Source organism: Etheostoma cragini, chromosome 16 (assembly GCF_013103735.1).
Source record: "Etheostoma cragini isolate CJK2018 chromosome 16, CSU_Ecrag_1.0, whole genome shotgun sequence".
In the NCBI taxonomy this organism is placed as follows: Eukaryota; Metazoa; Chordata; class Actinopteri; order Perciformes; family Percidae; genus Etheostoma; species Etheostoma cragini.
Genome location: NC_048422.1, coordinates 14,019,879 through 14,043,213, shown reverse-complemented (window position 1 = coordinate 14,043,213; position 23,335 = coordinate 14,019,879). Strand labels below are relative to the sequence as shown.

Sequence of the window (23,335 nt, the reverse complement as noted above, 5' to 3'; positions counted from 1 at the left end):
TATCCTGATTATACATGTGTGCATTCAAATCAAATGGACAGTTCCAAAAGTTAAAACACAGTGAAGACTATTTGGTGCAGTAAAATATTTCATGCACTATTAGGTTTCACTGGTTTAAGCCCTGTCTGTCATGCATTCTCTTTTCCCCTGAAAAATTGAAGCTTTATCGGAGGCAAGACTGAGGTCAAGTTCAGTCACATGTTTCAGTGCATTATTACATTTATTTATAGGTTTAATTATTGAGGAAACTGGTAAAACGTATTTGCAGAGTACACTTTAATATCTGGTATGAGTATTCAGCCTGTGATCCTCTATGCACAACTTCAGAAAAAACACAGATCATGTGGAAAATGATCACCTTTTCCTGCCCTAACAGGAAGGGTGGATGTTGACATAAAAACATGACATCAAAAGGCTAACCCCCAAGCATTATATGTCAAATACAGTACATTGCAATTATACGGAAAAGTGGGAAATGTAAACGCAAAGCTAAGTCTAACGCTGAACAGATGGGTTTATTGTTGGTGGTTATCAGAATTTACTTAGGAGAGAAAATGAGAAGCAGAGAGAGACTTACAGTTCTGGTGTAATGAACTACAGGTCTACCCTTTCTGTTGAGCAAATTGGAAGATATAGTAAAGGAAACTGGGGGATAAAACGTGGGAAGTTCATTTGGGGCTGAATTTAAGATTTTCTTTTTAAGAGTTTTGATGACATTTGAGTATCTGCTCTGTTATTTCTGGCTTTGTAGAAGCGGATGCAACTTTTTCACTGTAATCTGTGGCTGGAGGAAAACTAAACTAAACTAAGCAATTTATCTTTCTACTACCTTCTTTTTATGTGCATTTAGAAGTATCGCATTAGAAAATGTTGATGGAAAGGGCAAAATCGAATCTCAAATTTGCAAAAACGTTTTTACACTTGCTTGAGGTGTTTGAGTTTTGCGCAAAATAGGTGATGGAAACAGCTTTGCTGAACAAGTTGTGACATAGCAAATATGTAACGGACATGACTATAGTCCCAATATCCATCGGTTGGGGCAAGGATCGGGATATGGGTTCCATCAGGTGCACCGTACAATTGTGGCACAAGGTGCGTAGGGGAGTTGCAGTGCGCTATAGCCTGTGCCTCAGCCACGTCGGGTAAATTGACAAATTTGGTTTAACAGCTTCAACAAATTGTATGGCTCTACACACAGGGTATCCACAGCAGTGTGCGGTTGTCTTGCTGCTGCCAAATGTCTCTGCCACAACCCTGTATTCTGCACAGGTGGCCGACTTGTACAATGCTGGTCAATGTACAAGAACTTAGCTTCTAAACTCTTTGATTTAGCAAGCTGGTTCTCTATCTACAACCATGCATAAAGTCAACTTGTGACAAAACACTTTGCATGGTCTAGTTTATTTGCTTTAAACAAGTTGATGGAAACACTTCTAATTCACTTTTTGAGAAATTTTAAACGTTTGCCTAAAACTTGCTTGACAACTAGATGAAAAACAACTGCTGTTTCAATGCCTGCCTTGAAAAAGACATTCCCACATTTGAAAAAACTGTTTAAAAAACACACTTTCCTAATGAGTATTTTATAAACAATGATTGTAATTTTGAGGTTGTAAGTCATGTTGCCACCACAAAGACCCTCAAGGACACAGCACCACCTGCTGTAGCCCATCACCTGGTAAATTGCACGAGACAAACATCAAATCAAAGGGTTGACCTACTGTCTCACCATACTGCCTGGAGGGGAACTGGCTCTTTAAAGAAGCCATAAAAAGGTGTGTGTGTGTGTGTGTGTGTGTGTGTGGGAGGTAAAAAGTATGTGTGATAGTGATGGGGGGGGAGACACCTGGAAGGACAGAGCACATAGCTCTACTATTTACAACACACTTACCCAATCAAATCCAACACAAAAACATGCATGCAAACATGCAGAATTTGCAGCTCTATAATAAGAAAGCAACCAATTAAAGACAGCTGTCTCCATCTTCAAGGTGACCAAGGGTTGAGGTGAGCCAAGACATTTATTTTTAGGGAAATTACAAGGCCTAACCTTGTCCCACATTGCCAGACCTTCCTCCACAGCACTGCGAAGGAGGGTCTGGCGAGTCACACAGCATTCCGGGATAGGAGAAAAACGTGCTCTTGTTTATTGGCATTACTTTAAAACAACTACAATCGTCTTGGGTGGAGCTAAGCACCATAAGGAGCCTTGGGAAGGAATTTGTTTTGGTGAAACATGCACGTTCAAAAGTTGTTTTGGTCATGCAACAAAAAACTCAGATTGGACCAATAGTCTAGCTAGCTTTCTGGATTTACCCTGCAGAGACCTGAGGAGCAGTTAACCATAGTTGTCATAAATCAACCAGAGTTTAAAATGCCAACATAAAGATAGCCCAACATCTGGCTAAAATGGGGGACATCTGGTCAAAATGGGGGACATCCGGCCAAATTTCGGGCGGTGCCGGAGCAAACCCGGAAGTTGAACATTGAGTACTGTCCAATTATTTAACCCATTCTGTTTAAACTTGCAGCAGATGTACTGAACATTAATATAAGAAACTGGTTGACACAAGACCCATAAATACTTAAGTTTTATTCAAAGATCTTTTAACTAAAAGTCATGGTTTTATGTCATGCTCTCATTGTCAAAAAAATAAAATTAAAATAAAACTCGAGGAATACACAGCATTGAATAGTTTCAACTATTTCAGTTGTTCACAACAGATTCTTTTAGTATTAGATTTCACAGCCGACATGGACGTCTCAGTAAAACCACAAAAAAATGTTGATGGTGAAATTTGGATCTCACTCAAGTCATATCCACATATCAGTAGCATTTTTTTTCCCTAATATGGAGAGAACAGGGATTAGGCTCATCTCATGTCCCTGCTTGTTTTGCAATCCCTAATGATATCATGCATTGACATGAGCAGACACACCTTCCAGTGTTCCCAAACCGAGGAAAATAGTTGAGCCCTGCACAAGCATTTTATCAGCACTACTTACATCAACCCCTTCTCTAAGCTTGTTCCAGTGTAATTCTGGTTACTTTCCACTTAGGCCTTATCTTTCAAGACCCTGTTAAAATGGCACTTTAATATGCTTAATATGTCACCACGTTCACCCCAAAAACAAGATAAAACCCAATCTTTTCAGCAAAGCACAAATGGGACCTACTGACCAAGCTATCTACGGTCTCGGACATTTACACGTTCTTGTAGATGTTTTTTTAACTTGCTTGATCTAATTAGTCAAATAGTCTGATTAAGATGAATTTACAGTAATAATAATAAATGTACTAACTGAGAAAATGCAAGGTTTTAGGGGGGATGCTCGGGTTAAAATGTGGGATAATTTTGTATTCATAACTTTGCCTAAAAATGTAAAATCCGAACACAGCCGATAAGCATCCTTAATTGGGAATCAGGTCAGCAGGGTTAAATGTACAGTCAACTAGCCTGAACTCCATGCCCTTTTCACTGCATGTGTCAAAATACAGCTGTGTTCACTTCTAGTAATTGTTGCGTACCAGAGAGAATATGTCTCTGAGTTTTGGTGAACATTGAGTGTATGATTTGCCAGAGTTTCAGATGTCTCGCTCGTTTTACAATGCTTCAGGAGACAATGTTGCCTGGTTACATCATTGCAGGACATGTTGACTCCCAGAGTGGAGCATGTTTTTACAATGTACCCTACTCTATACCTCACCTTGTCCTATTACATTCATTATTATTTTTGTCACTACCAAAAGTATATTTACATGAACAATTAACTAAGCATGTACACTTTTTGTTAGACAACACCATATTAAACCTAAAAACAACAACTTTTGAACAGTAAAATGTAGGCCTATCGTTTCCTATCCTTGTCATACCCAGTGTCAGTGGGACAACTTGTTCCAACCTAACTTTATTGGATACTTTATGTACACCAACTGATTACACGTTTGTTCTAGAGCATACTCTGTGCTCTTGTAACACGTCACACCCAGTAGCCATAACAACATCTCTACTTTTCAGAAGCCCACTTAAAATTCACTTCAAGTGTCTTTACTCAGTGTGTAAGTCTAGACCATTAACTATAATATATCTCATGGGGTAATACTTTGACATAACGTTTGTGCTTCACTTGTGGTCATGGGACAAAGTGATAATTCCCCAGGTCTTCTTCAATCGTGTGTTTACTTTTAAGACCGTAGCGTTTACGTAAGCTACGGTTGTTTTCTCTCACGGAAACTGAACCTTAATTTGTCTCAGTGGGTGTGACATAAAACACATGGCAGACACTATTAGTGCACTTTTCTGATAGACTTTTAGCCAATTTGTTATTTGCCAGTAAAACAAGTGTGTATGTCCGTCAGGAGCAGTAACACTAGTAACAAATCGGTTCTTTTTTTCTAAAGTAGACAGGCTACATATTTCGATGCGCATATGTTTTTGAATTGCAACTGTGTAACAGGCACATCAAGAATAGACATAACGGTAACACGAGCAGTGACTTTGCCCATATAAATATATAAATATTTAGTCATATCTACTGTACAGTAGGCTACTCACGTTGCCTTGTGAAGCCGGTCTGATGCGCAGAGAGAGAAGCGTGACTTTAGTCCGTCCGTTCTCGGTTTCAAAGTTAACTGGACTGAGCGGAACTGAAACTTCCGCATATAAGCCAGCCCTATCTGGCTGCCGGTGGGAGGGTTCCCAGTGTGTGTGTGTGTGTGTGTGTGTGTGTGTGTGTGTGTGTGTGTGTGTGTGTGTGTGTTTGTGTGTGTGTGTGCGCGCGCGCGTGTGTGTTTGTGTGTGTGTGTGTGTGTGCGCGCGCGCGTGTGTGCGGGTGTGTTTTTGTGTGCGTCTCGACTGAAGGCAGCACACCCTCAGGCATGGACTTGCCACTGTGGGACAAAGTGGATGGTCTGGCAAAGCGAGACCATCCAGAGAACACCGACACCCCTATGAAACCAGATAGCTATCTAGCCCTGCCGAGGGTGATACCCCACCACACTAAAGTTATGCAAAGAGCCTTTAATCTCAAATCTACCAATCTGTAGGTTGCTGTTAACAAAGACGATGGTGCTGCCGCTAACCTCATCTAAACTACAATCGAACAACCCCCACCCTACTCCATCGTTTGTAGATTTTATTCTTTGACATCGGCTGTGGTTAGCTTAAATCCAAGTTGCTATAGGCCTATTGGCTCATTGCGCATACTGATATGGACCTGTGTGTCTGAAATAAAGTGTAATTAAATATACACAAACTCGAACTGTTTTCCCAACTGTTTTAAAAAACTGAAAAAAGAAAGGCCGCATGGTGCTCGAAAAAAGTATCAGCGTTGGGATGGTAGTTTTTTTGTCAAATAATGTTGCACCTGGAACACAATTAGCCTTTTTTCTAGGGCTGCACGATTAAAAAAAAAATATATTATTCAAGTTGCACCGATGGCAGGTGAAAGTGATCTTTTCTGGCACCGGAAGGCGTTTTTGCCATACAAAATAAAATGTGATTGATACATTAACTCAAATCATACTTGTTTTTTGTCATTGGACGTCTGTTTTAACTTTTTTTTATATGAATATCAGTGATATATCAGATAGGAGTATCAGTGTTTATTGCCAAAAGTCATCCTACTTCTTGGCATTTGTCTGTCACTAATGTTACACCTTAGGTAACATTATCTATGTAAACTCATGCGATAGCCTTTGTAGAAGCCCTGCAAATCCCAACTTGTGCCACCTGTGGACTGTAACCTTCCTGCATGATTTGTTAAGAAGTCTTTCCTAAATATCTCTATATTTGATCCTACAAATATAATTATACTCTGTGATAAATGACCTGATTGGATTAAGTTTATTTTAAGATACAATTTGTGTTATATTAATATATTATATGCAGTTATAAGAATATATGAGGGAGATATAGTCTATATTTAGGCCATAAAATACAAAATGCATTACAAATAGGCTACAATGCCTCACATACATTAAATACATTGTAGTTATAGTTGTTTTTGGTTTTCTTACTTATTTCTCCTTTATGTTGTGGTTCTTCTGTGATGTGGATGCTGTAGCAGTGCAATTTTTCTTTTGGATTAATAAAGTACCCTATCCAATTATTGTCTGATGTAAGGATTGTAAATCCCCTTGGAGATTTGTAATTTTGGGCAATATGAATACAATTGTCTTGGCAAATTTACACATCAAGTATTTGTGTGCAAGTCTTTTAGAATTGCACTGAGTTTTCACTTTGCATTTGTGTGCTTTTTTTCCCTGTAAAGCAGTTTGCAATGTTCTTAGCTGAATCATTGTTATTATAATTTGTTTCTTCATTTTCGAATATGTATTTACTGTGATAAAGCATTGAAGCAGGTTTTCAATTTTTGTGGCACAGTGTTGGTACGCTCTCTAGTGGTCAGCGAATAAAGCACATGCTTCTCATTTTATGCAAATGAATGTAAAGCCACTGAGCATTTTATGGCCCGAGGGTAAGAAGTGAATAGTTTATCTTGCACTGCTCTGCAAGTTTACAAAGATCTGTCACTCATCTTGTTATCTTGTTTCTTATCTACCTAGACATTTGTCTCGCCTGAGGATGAGATTTTCATAAAGCCAAATCAAGGCAATAAAGATTAAAACAAAATGACTGAAAATTGTGAGTTGAAAATGAATAGTTTTAATTAAATCAAAAATATGTTGATAATCAATGACAATGGTCCTTTACCAGTGTTTATTCCTGTCTCCACTATTCTTTTGTACTGATCTCTCAAGATGTTGATGTAAATTGATGTGAATAAGCAACACTATATGAATACACATGTCAAACTATAAAAACAAGGTTTTAAAAGGATTGTTGCATTAGATATCCATACAATATTCTGTGGATCGACAAACTTGTTAATGTTAGACAGTTTTTTAAGCAAGCATTGCAATGATTGCCTGTGTGGTTTGAGCTATTAAATTGTGATAATTGCAGGTTTGTCTTTGTCAAGGACTAAAATCTAACAGATCAGGTCATCAGATTAATAAATAATTAAGAATAATCATTAGTTGCAAAACTATTTCTTATGTTCCAATCATTTCTTTTCTAGTCTTCTACTGGAAGTAAGCAGGTCGGGCAGGAGAGTAAGAGGTTTTGCAGCAGTAGGGGAAAACCCTTGTGAATTTTGGTCAGTCTATATTTGTCATGTACAAAAAGGTCAAACACTGCATTCATATTTGGCAGGGTAAGATTATAGCATGATCCACAGTTTCAAACAAACAAGCAAATTAATGAGTAAACTAGGGTGTCAGCATTGTATTTTGTGAGTATTTTGTGAAACATTTTAATCACAGTGCTTTTTCACTATGTGTTAGTAGACAAGGCCATCCAAGATTACTCCCTTTGCTTGAATGTGTCCTATTATCTTATTACTTGAAATTATTTAATTTTACTTTGTTAAACTGTGCTTATTTTTTTTTAAAGAAATAACATTGCTGACTATATCATCTCTCTGACGTTTATTGTATCCTTTTATTTTTGCACTGTGATGGTTTGTTAAAAAAACACACTGTACATTCTTTTGTAAAAGGCATGACACATTCTACAGATTACTATTAACCTAACTGTATTTAGCCAGTGAAGCTAGATGTTTACATTCTACAGCATAGGTCAGCTGGGCTTTCTTTCAGCTACAGTGCATGCGTGCCATGTCAATATATGGTTATAAACTAATGGGAAGCCCATCAGCAAAATCCCCCTGTGCAATGTGATTGAATCACTGAAGTGCACATGTTCTTTATTTAAGGTTGCCGTACATACCTCTGAATCATCTTCACATAACTGGAGAAGCTAACGGCTCAGGAACTGTTGGAATTAAAGTTCAAAGACATCTCATCCAAGGGCTTTCTGGGTGTTTCAATTTGAAGGAAGAACTTCATATGACAGACTCGGGTGATGGGGCGTGTTCACATCTGTTCAGTGTTCACTTCAGTATAATTTATATTATGGCTATTTACTTTTGCTATATTATTTGATTACATATTATTCAATTTCATGTTACTTACTTACTTAAATTGCGATATTTTTTGCACTATGGCCACCTCACTTTACTTTGCAATACCTTTTATGTAATGCCACTTTACATAAATATTCAACATTCAATACTTTTTGCACATTGTCTGTTGTTTGCCTGTTTGTTGCTTTGCTTTTGACTGTGGAAAACTGCTGCTGTAATGAGGGAATTTCCCCACTTTGCGATGAATAAAGTATTATCTAATCTAATCTAATCATTTAATCTAATAATGTCAACAACTTTCAAAACATGACAAACAATGGTTTATGGCGTTATGATAATGAGTTCCGCAATGATGCATAAATGAACTTTATTATGGTGCATAGAGAAATGATAAAAGAAACAGTTACCACATTTTGTCATTGCCCATTTAAATAAGCAATAGAGAGCCTTAGTTACAAAATAAACAAATGTACAAAAATAGGCTTTCTTGCAGAAATAAACAAGAAACACTCTGCTCTCTCTGCAAGTTGATAATAAATATGGATGGTCTTTCATTAGTTGTTCCTGGCACACCGAGCAGGTGGCACCTTGTACGGCTGCCTCGGCCACAGAGTATGAATGTGTGTGAATGGTGAAATGTTCCTGTACTATGTTTGTTTGTTTGTTTGTTTGTGTGTTTTATTTGGATCCCCATTAGCTTCAGCATACAGTGAAAGCTATTCTTCCTGTACTATGTAAAAGCGATTTGAGTAGTTGAGTAGAGAAGCGCTAGATACGAACAGTCCATTTACATTTACAAAGTTGTTTATTGGCTATTTTGACAAAAGTGCATAATATTTTGAACTTTAACGGCCATTTTAAGTTAAGGTTGTAATTGTTTCACTGTGACAGTGTCGTACCCAGCATGTGCAGCAAAATATGTGCCTCCACACCAAAAACAATTGGGGTAGCATTATTGTGCATGTTAACAACAAGGAGGAGGTGGAGAGGTGTGTGCCAGGATTATTAGAGCAGTTGTGTACATAAACCGTTACCTATATGGCACAAAAACCAAATGTACTTGGTTGCACTGCATTGCTAAGCAGTTGAGAGAAAAGTTTTTGATAGCTGCTTCAAAAGGTTACCTCAGCATTCCTGAATAAAGAAAACAAACGTGTTTACTTACTGTGTCACAGTCACACATAGCCACATAGACAAATGAACATAGCCAGCAATTAACTCAGAAATCTTTCCACAGACTCAAATCCTTGAGCAGACCTGTCCAGAGGCTGGATATTGAGCAACAGTTCTCTCTGTCTGCTCTGTGTGGTTTGTTTTTCCGCACAACTCTCATGGTCCAAAGGGACTTTCTTTAAGTTGGGTCTGATGATCATTTGGGAGTGCACACATACAATATTGTCCAGAGAGTCTGGCTGGATGAGGTCCATGGGCTCCTGCACTTCTTTCTCCTCCTGAACTTGCTGTGCCTCTCTCTGTTCGTGTTCAACCTCTTTTTCCTCATCTTCCTGTGTGTTCTCTTTGTTCCAACCGTTAGGATTCTCCTCCCTTCTATTCCCCAATGGCGATGGCATGACTGTGACAGACTCGGGTGATGGGGTGTGGTCACATCTGTTCAGTGTTTCTTGCTCTGGCATGTGGATCTAGAACAGAATTAAAATCAAATACAAATGTAATCAACATGACATAGCCCTTTTTATGGATACGTTATTGTACTAAAATGTTTTGCCAATAAGGCCTTTGACTCTGATATTATTAAAATCTAAAAACAACAATGTAATAATGAGCACCTGCCCTACCTGTTCCTGGCTTTGGCTTTGCTTTCCTATTGCCTGGTTAGCTACTGAAGTTTGCTCTTTGTCCCTCAGAGCCCAGAGGGAATAGCTGGACCTCACATATTGACTCTGGTCGATAGGGTCCAGCTCCACATCACTCCAAACCTGCTACATGGGACATGAGAACTGTGTATTTTATACTATATATATATATATATATATATATATATATATATATATATATATATATATATATACAGTATGCATACACATACATACATACGTATACTGTATATACATATATATGTACATGTATGTTTATGTATATACATACAGTATGTATAATAAGTTTCTATGAAAAGAGAGTATTTTTTCTTGTGGCTTTTATTGGCCAAAAGGCAATTAAACCAAAACAAGGTTCAAACCCAACACAAAAAATGGTTCTAAATAGTACTACTAAAAGACTCTGCTTAAATGGACACATCACTTTCTGTGCATTTGATTTTAGCACACCACTCGTGTTGCTGTTATGTCCTGTGTTTGCTTCTACTCCCAGGGCAAACTCACTGTGTCTGTTGTAGACATGGATGAAACTCTGTAAAACTTGGTTTTGAAGACTGATGACTGTCTACTCAGCCCTAACTCCCTGAGGGAGCACTCGCTGTTTGATATGCACTTCCTCCGCGGGGCCTGGGCTAGGAAGTGCAGACAGGGAACATTTTCTGCCATGGTGTCCCTGTTGGAAAAATAATGAGCTCTAAGCAAAACCTCTATATTCTTTCCAAGCTTAAGTAACTGATTAATTGGATGACTGCACTTACCTGTATTTAGAGTGAATGATGGCGTAGATAATGGGATTGTAGATGGCTGAGGCCTTGGCTATAACAGCAGGGACTGCTTTGGAATAGGGACTGAGGATGCTTCCATATCTGAAAGGTGTAAAGTGTTTTCAAAGACTAGAACTGTACATCACCAGTGACTATACTTGTTCTGTAGTTTGGCCTGTTGCACAGTACTTCATCATGCTGGATATAATGAAATTCTACAAGAAGTGGAACACAGGGAATGATTACGGCTGAAATGAATTACACAGTGAAGTGTTTTAAGCCAGAATATAAAACCAAATCAAAACCCTAATAGTTACCAGTCTGTACACAAAATAAGTATTGTGTCATAAAGAGCTATTGTCATACTGTATATTTACCCAGCCCAGGCGATGAGGGTGACACATGCATAGGGTGACCAGGAAAGCACATACACTATGATGACCACAAAGGCAATCTTGGCCAGCTTCCATTCAGTCTTGATGGACTGCTGCTGCATCACCTGATTCCCCAACTTCTCCACATCTCTGTTAGGACAGGAAGAAGGAAGGAACAGGATTTTGTAGTTAATATACCGTACATGCCTACTCAGTGGCTAAATAAAAATAAACATAGCAAAAAGTTCATTCAATACACAGTTTTTATTGTGTAATGTTTGAGGACATTGGACACAAATGCAGAAACAGTGAGACACACGTGCGGCACAACAAGGCAGAACATGTAAAGGCGGGCAACATACACAGGGTTTATCTGAATTTTCCTATTTCTTCAACAAATAAATAATTAAATATTTCTTTCAATAGATTTGCACCACGGAGAGCTCTATTGATTCATCAATACACAGTTAGGATACTGACATTTGGGTGAATTTGCTAATGTGTGTGGAAGGTGGACAGGCAATTAATATATGACAAACAGACAAATATACACACATGCACAAAGAAAATTTAGAGAAGGAAAGAACTTGTGGGAGATGTGGAAACCACCATCCCAATTTATTATGATTACATTCAACAATTTGCATTGCAGAAACTTTCAAGCCTTTTCTGAAGATGTGACAGTAGAGTCAATGGTATTAGGATGTTTTGTGCAGTTACTAAGTAGACTTGCCTTAAATAGCAGCATTTCAAGGATTTTTAGCGTGTTTAGTGGATTAAAGCTATACTGCGCAACTATTTTCCGTAACATTCAAATCGTTGCCAAATCAGTTGATACAAAGCAAATTAAAGCCCATGTAACTGTCTTTGTATTTCTCAGTATAGCCATGTTTACATAATGGTGTAGTCCGGTGACATTTGCACGCTTGAGTTACAGTGATGCGTATTACTTCATTGCTGAGATTGACAAAGAGGACATACCCATTACAAGTTAATTACATGTGGATGAAAGCGTTGTTCTCATTATTAAGAATTCATGTGGGAGCGACAGAAACTACACACCATAGCTTTAAAGTGCTGCATATTTACCTAGGTTAATTCACTCACCTGCTTGCGTGGCGGATTGCCAGGAACATGCACAGATAACAATAGGATATAATGCCCAGAGGGATGAAGAATACAAAGCAGCATAGCATCAAAGTATAACTTTTATTTGCAGGAGTAGATGTCATGTAGTCCCATGTGCAGGAGGTCATCAGTCCCTCCGGTATGTATGAACCTTGAGATAAAAAATAAAGAGGTTTAAGGTCTAATGCTATAAACTGAATTGAATTTAAAAACAGTGAGGAGTCGAGAGAATAAGGTACTTACTCCACCCTAAAAGGGGTGCAAGGCTCCAGGCAAGTGAGTACAGCCAGACAAGAACAATAACAAGGCAAGTGCGTCTCTTGGAGGTCCACCGTATGGCCTGCAGAGGCTTGGTGATGACAATGTAGCGATCTAGAGAGATGGCCAGAAGGTTTATCATGGAAGTAATTCCAAACAAAGCTCCACAGAAGGCGTACATTTTACAGCCTGTAGAGGGAAAGAAAGAAGAGAGCATTTCATTCATTTATTTGTTTCTTTTGATTGGAAGACTTTGCATTACAAGCATACGTGATATGAATAGACAGGACTTCAAATTGGGATTCACACTGTTCACGCTGTTCACACTGTTCATATAGCCCAGGGTGTAGGTTGGAATTCAGAATTTAGGTTACTTGGGGCTTTCTCCTGACTTAACATAACAGCAGCAACAAATTCTAACCCAAAACCATTCTGAAAATAACTTATAATATTGCATGGTAAAAGCAGATGTTTTTGCATAAGATTTTATTGACAGTAATTGGTACTATTTCAAACATAGCTCCATACATAAACAACATTGATAGATACATAAAGAATGTAGCTCTTTTTGTTGTGCATACTGTACAATTAAATGTGAAAAAGATACCTGTTTGACCAAAAATCCACCCCTTGTAAAGGGAGTTCACGAAGAAGATGGGTGACTGTGTAATTGCCATGAGGAAGTCACTGACTGCTAGGTTCATGATGAAATAGTTAGGGGCAGTCCGTAGCTTCTTGTTACTGTAAAACATGAAGATTGAAAGATGCTCAGCATCACACAACTTTTAACACCAAATGTGTACACTTGTTTCTATAGTTTGTGACATCATGTGCAAACCATACGTGCCAGCAAGTGTACTTCTTGTATTTTCCAACAGAGAGCTAACAACAACATGTTGCCCAGTAACCCATGCTATTCCTCTTAACTTGATTTAACCTCCCTTACCATTACAGGCAAGGGAGTGGAAATCAATAACACTTGCACATCCATACACCCACATTTAATAGTACCATTACTCTCTTACAAAAGCAAGTTCCTATCTAAGAGTCATCCAAGATAAGATAAAATATTGCAAGTGAGTGAAGATCAAGCGATGCGTCATTTGAGATAGATGTCACTTGGACGTTGGATGTTAATGCAGAAAACATGTCAGGGCCAGGATTTTATTTAACAATAAGACTTGGACTGCATTCAGTGGAATACTATGACCCAAGAGTAGCCACACCCAAGAGTTGCCAGTCTATATAAGTTCAGACATTCATTTCAACTATATTTAAATTTCCGTAACACTTTACAATAAGGTACACAAAGAAATAGTCAGATAATGATTCATTACTGTTTTTGAAAGACAAATGAATGATTAGTTACTGTTTTTCAGAAGGGTAGTTAAGCTTTTTCAAAATGGTAGTTGCTGTTTTTTCAGAAGGGTAGTTACTATTTTTTAGAAGGGTAGTTACTGTTTTTTAGAAGGGTAGTTACTCTTTTTCACAAGGGTAGTTTCTCTTTAACTAATGATTCAAAAAGAAGTAAGCAGCGTTGGACGGGCCCTCGCCAACCTGCATGCATTGGGGTTACTGGCAGATGCCGCTCCTTGCGACCGTGCATTTGCGCGTCACTCAGACACCGAAAATTGTCACCAATGAAAAGGAAACTCACTGCTGAGTTCAATGACACCTCACACAAGACTCTACATCATCCAGTTCATTATCTGTGAAAGGGGGCGTGTCCTAATCATGGGGGGCGGGTTAAACCATTACCAATGAAAAAGGAAGTCTCTGCTAAATTCAATGATGCCTCACATTAGACTATAAGTTAAACAGGTCACCAGTTATAAAAAGGGGCGTGGTTTAAGCACAGGGGGCGGGTCAAGGCATCACCAGTACAGAAGGAACTACCTGCTGAGTTCAGTGACACCTCACACAAGACTGTACCTTAAACGGTTAAAATGTAATGGAAGGGGGCATGGTCTGAGTGAGGGCTGTGGTCAAAGAATAGGGCTCAGAATCACATGTAGACCACACATTATAAGTTTCATGTAAATTGGATGATGTTTGTCATGTTAGGCATATTTCCTGTAGCCAGTTGGTGGCACTATCTCCAAAAGTCCATATTGGCCTGTAGATGTCCTCAGGCCTGGACTCTTGTTGATTGTGGGAAATTTTAAGCAAATGTGACAACATACACTGTACACTGTAGTTACAGCCTCTTTTTCCTTAATTGCTAAACACTCTAAATGGCTGCCCTGCAACACCCACACCGTTAGATTAAAAGTTTATCTTTTAGTCACTTTCCATTGTTAAGTTCTTTGGATGACACAGACTGAATTTGAAGTCAATCTGATAAAATCTCTAGGAGGAGTTTTTTAAAGTATAGCACTTTGTCTTTTAGGCCTACTTCCTGTTGCCACCAGGGGCTGTTATTACTTTAAACCAAAATTGGTGTGTATATGTTGTCAGGGTTGGACTCTGATGAATCCTGAAAAGTTTTGAGCCAATGTACAGTCAAGTTACACCCATTTCCTGATTTGATGGTGACATGCACAAAATGGCCGCCTTGCCACGGCCATGTCCAATGACGAAAAGTTTTCTTTTAATAACTTTTCATCTTTAAAGACTTAAGATGGCACAGACCAAGTTTGTAAAGTACGTACATTTTCACCAGACTTGATGCAACCACCAAATTTGGTACGTTTTTGAATATGTTAAGCCCCTCAGAAAGGCAATTCATTTGACAGAAAACAAAGGATCTGAGACAAGGATCTGACAGGAGACAAAGGGATGACAGACACTAAATACACTGGGTAACAAGGAAACACAAGGCAGGTGGCACCAGTACTGGGAAACAGGTGAACAACATTAGGTAATCACAAGGGCGGGAAAACACAGGACGCAAAACAAGACTAGACTAGACAAAAACCCAGACTATCAAAATAAAACAGGAAACAAAACAGACACAAGACAGGAAGTAACGCTAGGACACAAGGGAGGACACACAGAGAATGACAGAAAACAGGAAACACAACAAATGTAGAATAAAAACAGGAAAAACAGAACAAAACCATACTATGTAGTTACCCTTTTTTCAGAAGGGTAACGAATGATAAGTTACTCTTTTTCAGAAGAATAGTTACCCTTTATTCTTTTAGTTAATCATTAACTACCTATTATTTTGTTAACCTTATTGTAAAGTGTTACCGGATTTTCATCAGGAAAGAATTAACGACCTTACAATTGAGATTTATTGTTGGGAAGACAGTAGGAAAACACCATCAACAAGAAAGGTAAATCTCCCAGAACACTCCAACACCAGTGTTTTTTTTCTAAGGCTGTGAGTTGGCACAAATGGTCATGTTCTAGGTCATGTTGTAATGCATGGTTGATGACATTCTTTTATAATTGCTCACTGCACACAGGTCAGCCCAGTCTCATGGCAGTTCATGAATTGGTACACACCTCAGATTGCTCTTTTGGCAACAATTTGTATAACCATAGCTAATTCCTTCGTCACATTGAAAAAAGACCCCAGAAACAGTGCCAGGCTGTGTGGAGGACAACCATTGTGTGGGGATTTCTTTTTTCTATTTGGTGAATGTGGAAAATCTAAATCAAGTTCTTTCTTTCGCAAATTAAGGCTTCAGAACGTGAACTATTCATAGCAGTTGTAGATGTCTTTCATCTGTCAAGTGCCCATGTAATCTGTGTCACTGAACATTTTACACTCACATTTATTGCATTGCATTTACCGGCACATAAAAGGTATATTGAGTATAAAGGGAATCAGATGGTGATTGATCATTTGTTCCAGCTGAAATGAAAACAATGATACCATATGTGTCTTTGTCCTGGATATATAAACCTTAAAATAGTGATCATATGGTGTTGTGCCACAACTGAATATTTACTTAAATAGTTACATCAGCTCCATTTAGCCTATGGACAGTGTCCTACTAGTTTTTCCCGCCCTACTGTAAAAAAAGACAAGATCGAGTAAACATTCCACAGACAGATTAGTTGGAGTCCATTTGTATGTTTACATACAGGTGAGTGGGTATGTACTAAAGTGTGACTGGAGTGGAAATCGAGCGATGCAACATTTGAGCTAGATGTCACTGGAGGTTGGATGTTAATGCAAAAAACATGTCAAAGCCAAGATTTTATTCAACACTTTGTCTTGGACTGCATTCAGTGGAATACTATGTACCCAAGAGTAGCTATAGTGCATATGCTGCATGTCCCATACATACTGGCATATATTCTATATGAAGACATTCATTTATACTATTTATTATATTTTTTCATATACTGTCAAGTAAAAAGGAAGGAAAAATTGACTTCAGAGTTTTTGGTCATAAATGTGTGTTTAATGTAAATAAATAAATAAAAGCCAGAGAGAGTTGTAGCAAGAGGGGACCTAGTGGAGCACATAGTAGTTACTACCCTTAGCGGCAGTAGTTATTTTAGCTATCTTGATGTCTTTATGCGGTTATTGTACCACATTGTTGACTATGTGAATTAGTAGCAAGCTGACTGAATTATTGAATTTATGCATTGATTGATCTAATACAGTTAGAAAATTAATGAGGCGCTTCCTGCTATTGAATGCCTACAGGCTTGTGTTAAGACCTTTCTCCCTGTGCTCGTGATATCCTTCCCAATGCAAGAACACACTGTTTCCCCCCATTCATTGCTCTAAATCTCTAAAACACAGCCAAAACACTGCTGAATATATTGTGCAGGGTTGAAAGAAACTTTGAGTTTATTTTGCTAGTCTCTAAAACCTAAGCACTGGTAACCTAACTGAATAGTTAGTCAATATGTAAATATATTCAATCAGATATATTATATAATGTATTGTAGCATAGTTCAGTCAGATATCTCAAACATGTTATTTGATTTTGTAATATCGTCAATGACTATCATTAAAATACTTAAAGTTAGTCATGAAGGTTTACCTATTTTGGGTTAGTCTTATACCACACTATTGTTACCCAACAAATCTTTTGTTCTGTATTGAAATAACTGACCCCAGACAACTCTTTAACAAAGAAAGGTACTGGATAACTTAAATAGACAAATAATATTTAGCAGTAGATTGAAACAAAAAAAAAACATGTAACAGAAACAACACCCTTCAATGTTTCTTCAGATAATACTACACACTATTATCCCTTTCTTTATCAGTTTGCACTGCAGCTACTCAAAAGTATTTGTTCTTAAAACGGTTTAAATGTAAAACATACTCAAAACATATTAACCACTGTGGTACTACACACATACACACACACACACACACACACAAGGGAGTAAAAACAACGTTGCAGGCTTGATTGTAGCTCATGTGCGATGCGTCCAACAAATGTTTTTTTCAGTAAAGCAAATTCAGAAATCCAACTAACTTACAGTTAGCTGTTAGTCCAAGAAACACAGATCCAACAAGATAACAAAAAACAGTCACTAGATACGGCAAAGTCCTCTTCAGCAGGAAACACACCGTTGTCCTTTCCGGTCCGAAATCCTCATCCTCTAAATCAGCAACTCTCCGTCCTTAGCTCCAACCAGGCACACTAGCACAAAGATTGTTCCAAACACTGCTGTTAGACAAGAAAGGTGCCATACTGTCCACCTCCACACCTCTTCACCTTAGTTACTCTACGAACAATTCTTGTTTCTCTCAATGTTTCCATCCATCCATCCATCTTCGACCGCTTATCCGGTATCGGGTCGCGGGGGCAGCAGCTCCAGTAATAGAGGACCCCAAACTTCCCTTTCCCAATGTTTCTCCGTCTCTTCTTTCCTCTTCTCAATTTAGCAGTTCTCTTTTCACTCCCTTTCTTGTGTCTCCTCTTCATCCGTCCGACGTTCCAACAAAAAAAAAAACTCCCTCACTCATTCACTTTGTCACTCACAACTACTTACCACAGGGTTGCTAACAAAACTGATCAATCAGTATAATCCACTTCAAAATAAAAGCACAACACTTGTGAATATTATTTAGTGTACACCACTGTTAAAGGTCCCATGGCATAAAAATGTCACTTTATGAGTTTTTTTTAACATTATTGTGCATTGACACAGCATATGGTCCCCCAGTGGCTAGAAATGGTGATAGGTCTAAACCAAGCCCTGGGTATCCTGCTCTGCTTTTGAGAAAATGAAAGTTCAGATGGGCCAATCAGGAATCTTTAGTTACCTCCCCTTTCTCTGCTTTGCCCACCTAGAGAATGTGGCCCGCCAATGAGAAAGACTCAGACATCATGGCTTTCAAACGAGCAAAGTGGCAGTTGGTCAAGGCCACGCCCCCAGCCGCCAACTTTCCCCATCCTCTACTCCTCAAAAGCTACAGACTCATAAATGGCACATACTTGGGAAAGCTCATTGTGGGACTGGTTCCAGTGGCTATAATTCTGCACCATGGCTGAATTTCGAAAAAGAGACTTCAGATACAGTATTAGGGGGCCACTATGGTCTGTCTAAAAGCATCCAAAGGGCACCATGTCATGGGACCTTTAATGTTCAAAACCATTTAGAACCATGTATATTAACTCCTAGCTTTTAATGTGGTGCAAAACTGAAATAATGTTTAATTTAGAACTGAAGTGTTTACATCTCTCAGTTAACCTTTTTTATTTCTATTTTAAACTAAATGACTTTCAGTTTAATTGCATTTCTAATATTTTTGTTTCCTAAACATACTTTATGTAGAAACCAACTGGTTCAAATCCATTAGATTTACACCAGGGCTACATACACTTTACTCTTTATGTATTAAATTGTAATTCTAATTGCGTATTGGGTTTTTAACATGTATCATCTTGTATGTTTTAAGCACTTTGTGCAATTTGTGATTAGCGCTCTAAATAAATTTGACCTACTTACTTATAGGATCAGTTCATGTGCAAAAATGTGATAAAAACTTCAAATTGACTTTGATTTATACTCTTAGATTTACAGTAGAGAATAAAAGTCAATGCTGGCTGCGTCGTGCAAGCAGCATGTCATCAGCACTTGAGCATCATCAGCGTGGCTCATGACATGAGTCATGATGCTTTACTCCCTGTTGTTTCCTTAAAAATTCATTAACAATTGTTCCATCTATTTATCAGTACTCAGAAACCCAACTCAAAGTGTGATTAATCTAGTGGGAGTTAGCTAAAAATAAGGCTTTGCATGGAATCCAAATTTTAGAACAGGTATAAAATGATCATGGCTAAGGTGAAAAACAATGAAAGGCTAAAATGATCACAACACTGCTCACTTTAATAATTTGGAACCATTACGTTTTCCAGACTTGGAAACCAAATGCTGTACTAAATCCAAGAGGCAGGATGCAGCTTCAAATTAATAATAGTAATTTCAATAAAGCAGAATTACAAATAAGAATTATTTTAAAACCTTTTCTGCACAGTTGTTTGGTTATAGAAAAGCCTAGTAACTTACAACCAGAGTCTTCATCATCACCCACTCACTTACCAGTAAAAGGCATACATGACCAAGGCATTCCCAGTAACTCCCACTGTTCCAATCACAAAGACAAAGAAGGCAACAATGTAGTGAGCGTAGTCCTCGACATCCACCGGCCGATAGAATCCGTGTCCTACGTCCATTTCTGTATCAACAACCACACACACCCACCCACACACACACACACACACACAGATGTCAGCATCAGAGGGTTTATCTTTGTGTACAGCAAGTCCCAGTGACTTTCATACAAACCACCGTCTTCCTTTCCATCCCTCTGACCCACTAAACTCTCCAACATTACATAAGAGTGCTTATCACCATCAACCAGTATAATGTCTGGGGGCGAGAACATGAATTAAGGCGCTATGGCAGACAGCTTGCGTCTGCAACACTGAGTCTTTATGCAATTCCTTCACATATCAACATTTTATTTAGCTTGAGTCGGTTTTAGGTCATGATGAATTGACTTACTTGAGGTTTCTTTGTAATCATTAAAACATTGTGTTAATAGTTTCTACATTACATATTCTATCCCTTTTTTTTAAATTTTTGATTGATGTTTTTTTTTTAATGTCTTTTGAACATACCCATTTTTTCCCACTAGGAAATATGAGGAAATCCTCACAGTTCCTTCCCGCTCACTGTTGATGTTTTAAAACCCAACGGGGAACTTTGTTGAGTTTTTATAACAGGAAATGTTGGGTTGGGAACACTATTACAAAACGATTGTTTAATTATTAAATAACAGCGTAGCTCTAAGTTCTGAGGAAAGGACAGTACTGTTTAGTGCCTACTAACAGTATGTCTGTTTGGTTGGTTAGAAATTACACACTGTCTATGTTGTCTGGCTTCCAAGCTGTATAGGGAAAACCTTCACACTACTTTCACACAAAGCAGTGTTAAACGCCTTACAACTGTTCACCTGAGTACTTTTTAGTCTTGCTTACAGCATGGGTCTCTGGATGGCAATATTAGTCTGTCAGTCGGTTGACTCTTTTCGTCTTGTTTGCACACCAGGGTCCAGATGCACAAAAACCATGCATACGCCAGTCCCTGCACGTAATTGAAGTGTAAAAAAGGTGCAGTAATAATGTGTGCACCTCACACATACAGACCAGGTATACATGTGTTTCTACAAGGATCCGAAGGTGATATATTGTGGTCGACATTAAGTAATAAATAGGGATTTCACTGGTTGTGTGATTTTTGTTCACTCTGACAAAAACAATGCATATGCATATTTAGTTTTAGCAAATTTAAGTTTCATGCATCTTCCCCCACATCTGCTTTTTGTCTAAATGTCAACTTTACAAACGACTCTAACAAGGCAACAGCATTTAAAATGGATAGCAGTTTGACAGGCAAGATGTCTGTAGGTGTGTGTAACAGTTTTTAATCTGTTTTCAAAAAAGTGATTAACTTGAGACATTTTCAGATAATGAAAATGGCTGCATGGACTTTCCCCTGATGTTCCATGTTGCCAATTTCAGCTGCGGCAGGGATTATAGCACCATTTCTATGTTTGGTAATCAGACGGAATCTAGAGTGCACGTTGAGTTGTGCAACCGTAACAGCAATTATCATCCTCTGTGAACCTACTTCATGTTTGCTTCTAATCTACATTAAAGAGAGGAGTTGGGTGCCATTAAAGCACAATGCTCTCTACCACAATAGATGCAGCAAAACGTCTATCACATATCGCATCAATCATTTAAAACAACTAAAAACATGTACTGTACATGTTGTGAATCATATATGTTGTTTACTCGCAATGCAAAGCTGAGTAGTGGTACCATGCTTTATCCACCACAACAGTGGTGAATCTGACTCACACATGTACATGAGAAATGTCAGCCTGTTATGCCCTAAAAGTAGTTTGTTGTAAATGTTGCAGAATTTTCTATTATCTTGTAAAAAATGTATGTATAAACATATACATTTACATTTGCACAATGGGGGAAGTACACACCGATGTGCAGGGTTTCAGGTGCAAACAGAAAACTTTAGCTGTGCTCAGTGAAGCCTTGTGCATCAAAGGAACATCATCTTAATTCCCCTAGGCATGACATCATTGTCTCATATAAAATGGCTAAAGTCCCATGAATCAAATATACAGAATGATTAAGTTTGACTGTGTTCATACTAGGGTGACATGCACCCTTTGCCATCTTCTATGAGGATTTAAAAGATGATTGCATCTGTTCATGCATGTTTATTCAGAAATTGTTGTGTTCAAGAAAAGCAAATGGATCGATGGAGATGCATATGATTTGATAAAGGAGAGCATGTCCTGTCTGCCCCATGTACTGTTTAAAGTACATTTTTGAACTTAAGTGGATATTTAAAAACACGTTAATTTTAAAAATGTGTTAATAAACAACAGATCTTTCGGTAAATTAATTCAAGAAATTGTCCTGACAATGTATTAGTAGGCATAACACAGAGCACATTTCAAATCAAGAAGTGTGTTTGTTTTTCTTGTATGAGATTAGTCAGTTTTTATTTGAAGTTATCCTCCAAAGCTGGTGATGATTTAATATCCAAATCATTTTATAAAGGATATTGCATTGGTGAGACAACGACCGGATGCATGTGGAGTAAATTAAGTATTAATCTATTATTATCAACATTACTGTGTAATTATATGATCAGCATGACTGCATTTAGGAAGGAATATTTTTATAAGACACACATAAAAATGATACAACAAACAAGCTGTACAAGTATTTTAAGCAAAAGTATGGGAACCACAGACGTTTTCTGAAATTGAATACTTTAAAACAACCCAAAATACAATAATTAAATGTAACAATTTTTTTTTTTTAACTGTGTCAGAAAATTTGCTTTATACAGTTGTTTTTCAACAGATTCATATGTCATGTTTCACATACTAGTATACAACTTCTAATAAATAAAGAGAGAAGTTCAACTATAAAGTCATATATTACAGTTATTGTACTTTTTTTTTTAAAGTGTGACTTTACCTTGTCCAGAGAGTGAAGCCCCTTCTCCTCTTTAGGGCACCTCTGTGTTTGTATTAGACTGGCAAAAAGGATCAAAGACACCAAAGCTGTACAGCATTTAGAAAACTGGAGAAAAATCCTCAAGGTTTTAATGGATAAGGTTGATGACTGCTTCTTTAATCCTCAAGTTAGATAGAGATTCTATCATAGACTGCAGCAACAGTAATCAGCCGCTACAAGTGCTTGACAGAATATGAAAAGACACTGAAAAAAACATGGAAAAAAAAAGGCAACAGCGCATTGACCCATCCCCCAGCTGGCTACCCATCACACACAGCTCTTACATTGCACAACACATCAATCAAGCCAAAGTGTAAGTGAGTGTGAGTGTGTGTGTATGAAGGTGGTCGGAGGCAGATAATAATTATAAAATCTAAACTCCTGTAAATACATTTATAAAGACATTTTGCTTCATTTGAAAAATATTTTGAACCACCAATTGCATGTTGCACCATTTCAGTTTCCCATGATGAATGAAGGGAAATGTGTGTTTTGCAAAG

General features: G+C 38.0%; 2 protein-coding genes and 1 long non-coding RNA gene across 12 annotated transcripts in view; 1 reads left to right on the top strand and 2 right to left on the bottom strand.

Moving 5' to 3' along the window:
• pdlim5b (PDZ and LIM domain 5b) overlaps positions 1-4,759 on the bottom strand; it is a 36,531-nt gene extending 31,772 nt beyond the window's left edge. For all 7 annotated transcript variants that reach the window (XM_034896921.1, XM_034896922.1, XM_034896923.1 and 4 more), the window contains exon 1: positions 4,557-4,759. In XM_034896921.1, the coding sequence (XP_034752812.1) occupies positions 4,557-4,663 (107 nt within the window). In that variant the 5' untranslated portion in view covers positions 4,664-4,759. The remainder of the gene's footprint in view (positions 1-4,556) is intronic.
• LOC117959666 lies at positions 1,193-16,279 on the top strand. The gene is made up of 3 exons (XR_004659990.1): positions 1,193-1,291; positions 5,696-5,700; positions 16,268-16,279. It is a non-coding gene; the product is annotated as an uncharacterized LOC117959666 (long non-coding RNA).
• opn4xa (opsin 4xa) lies at positions 8,824-23,038 on the bottom strand. Of its 4 annotated transcripts, none has more exons than XM_034896929.1 (10): positions 22,797-23,038; positions 19,819-19,954; positions 12,956-13,089; positions 12,334-12,537; positions 12,070-12,241; positions 10,966-11,112; positions 10,583-10,690; positions 10,329-10,497; positions 9,786-9,929; positions 8,824-9,629 (listed from the first exon to the last, which is right to left on the bottom strand). In XM_034896929.1, exons 2-10 carry the CDS (start codon positions 19,950-19,952, stop codon positions 9,204-9,206), a joined length of 1,638 nt encoding a protein of 545 aa, XP_034752820.1. In that variant the 5' UTR covers positions 19,953-19,954; positions 22,797-23,038; the 3' UTR covers positions 8,824-9,203. The 4 variants fall into 4 exon arrangements, with proteins under 4 accessions (XP_034752820.1, XP_034752821.1, XP_034752822.1 ...); XM_034896930.1 differs by having other exon boundaries at positions 9,786-9,926; XM_034896931.1 differs by having other exon boundaries at positions 11,020-11,112.
• Between the last annotated feature and the right edge of the window lie 297 nt (positions 23,039-23,335).

Bases quoted from the DNA above. Each gene is read 5' to 3' on its own strand.
- opn4xa (XM_034896929.1), bottom strand. From the start codon at position 19,952: ATGGACGTAGGACACGGATTCTATCGGCCGGTGGATGTCGAGGACTAC. The intron at 10,691-10,965 runs GTAAATATACAG...TACACCTTTCAG, and splicing joins ACCCTCATCGCCTGGGCTGG to ATATGGAAGCATCCTCAGTC. The intron at 10,498-10,582 runs GTAAGTGCAGTC...TTTTTCCAACAG, and splicing joins ATCATTCACTCTAAATACAG to GGACACCATGGCAGAAAATG.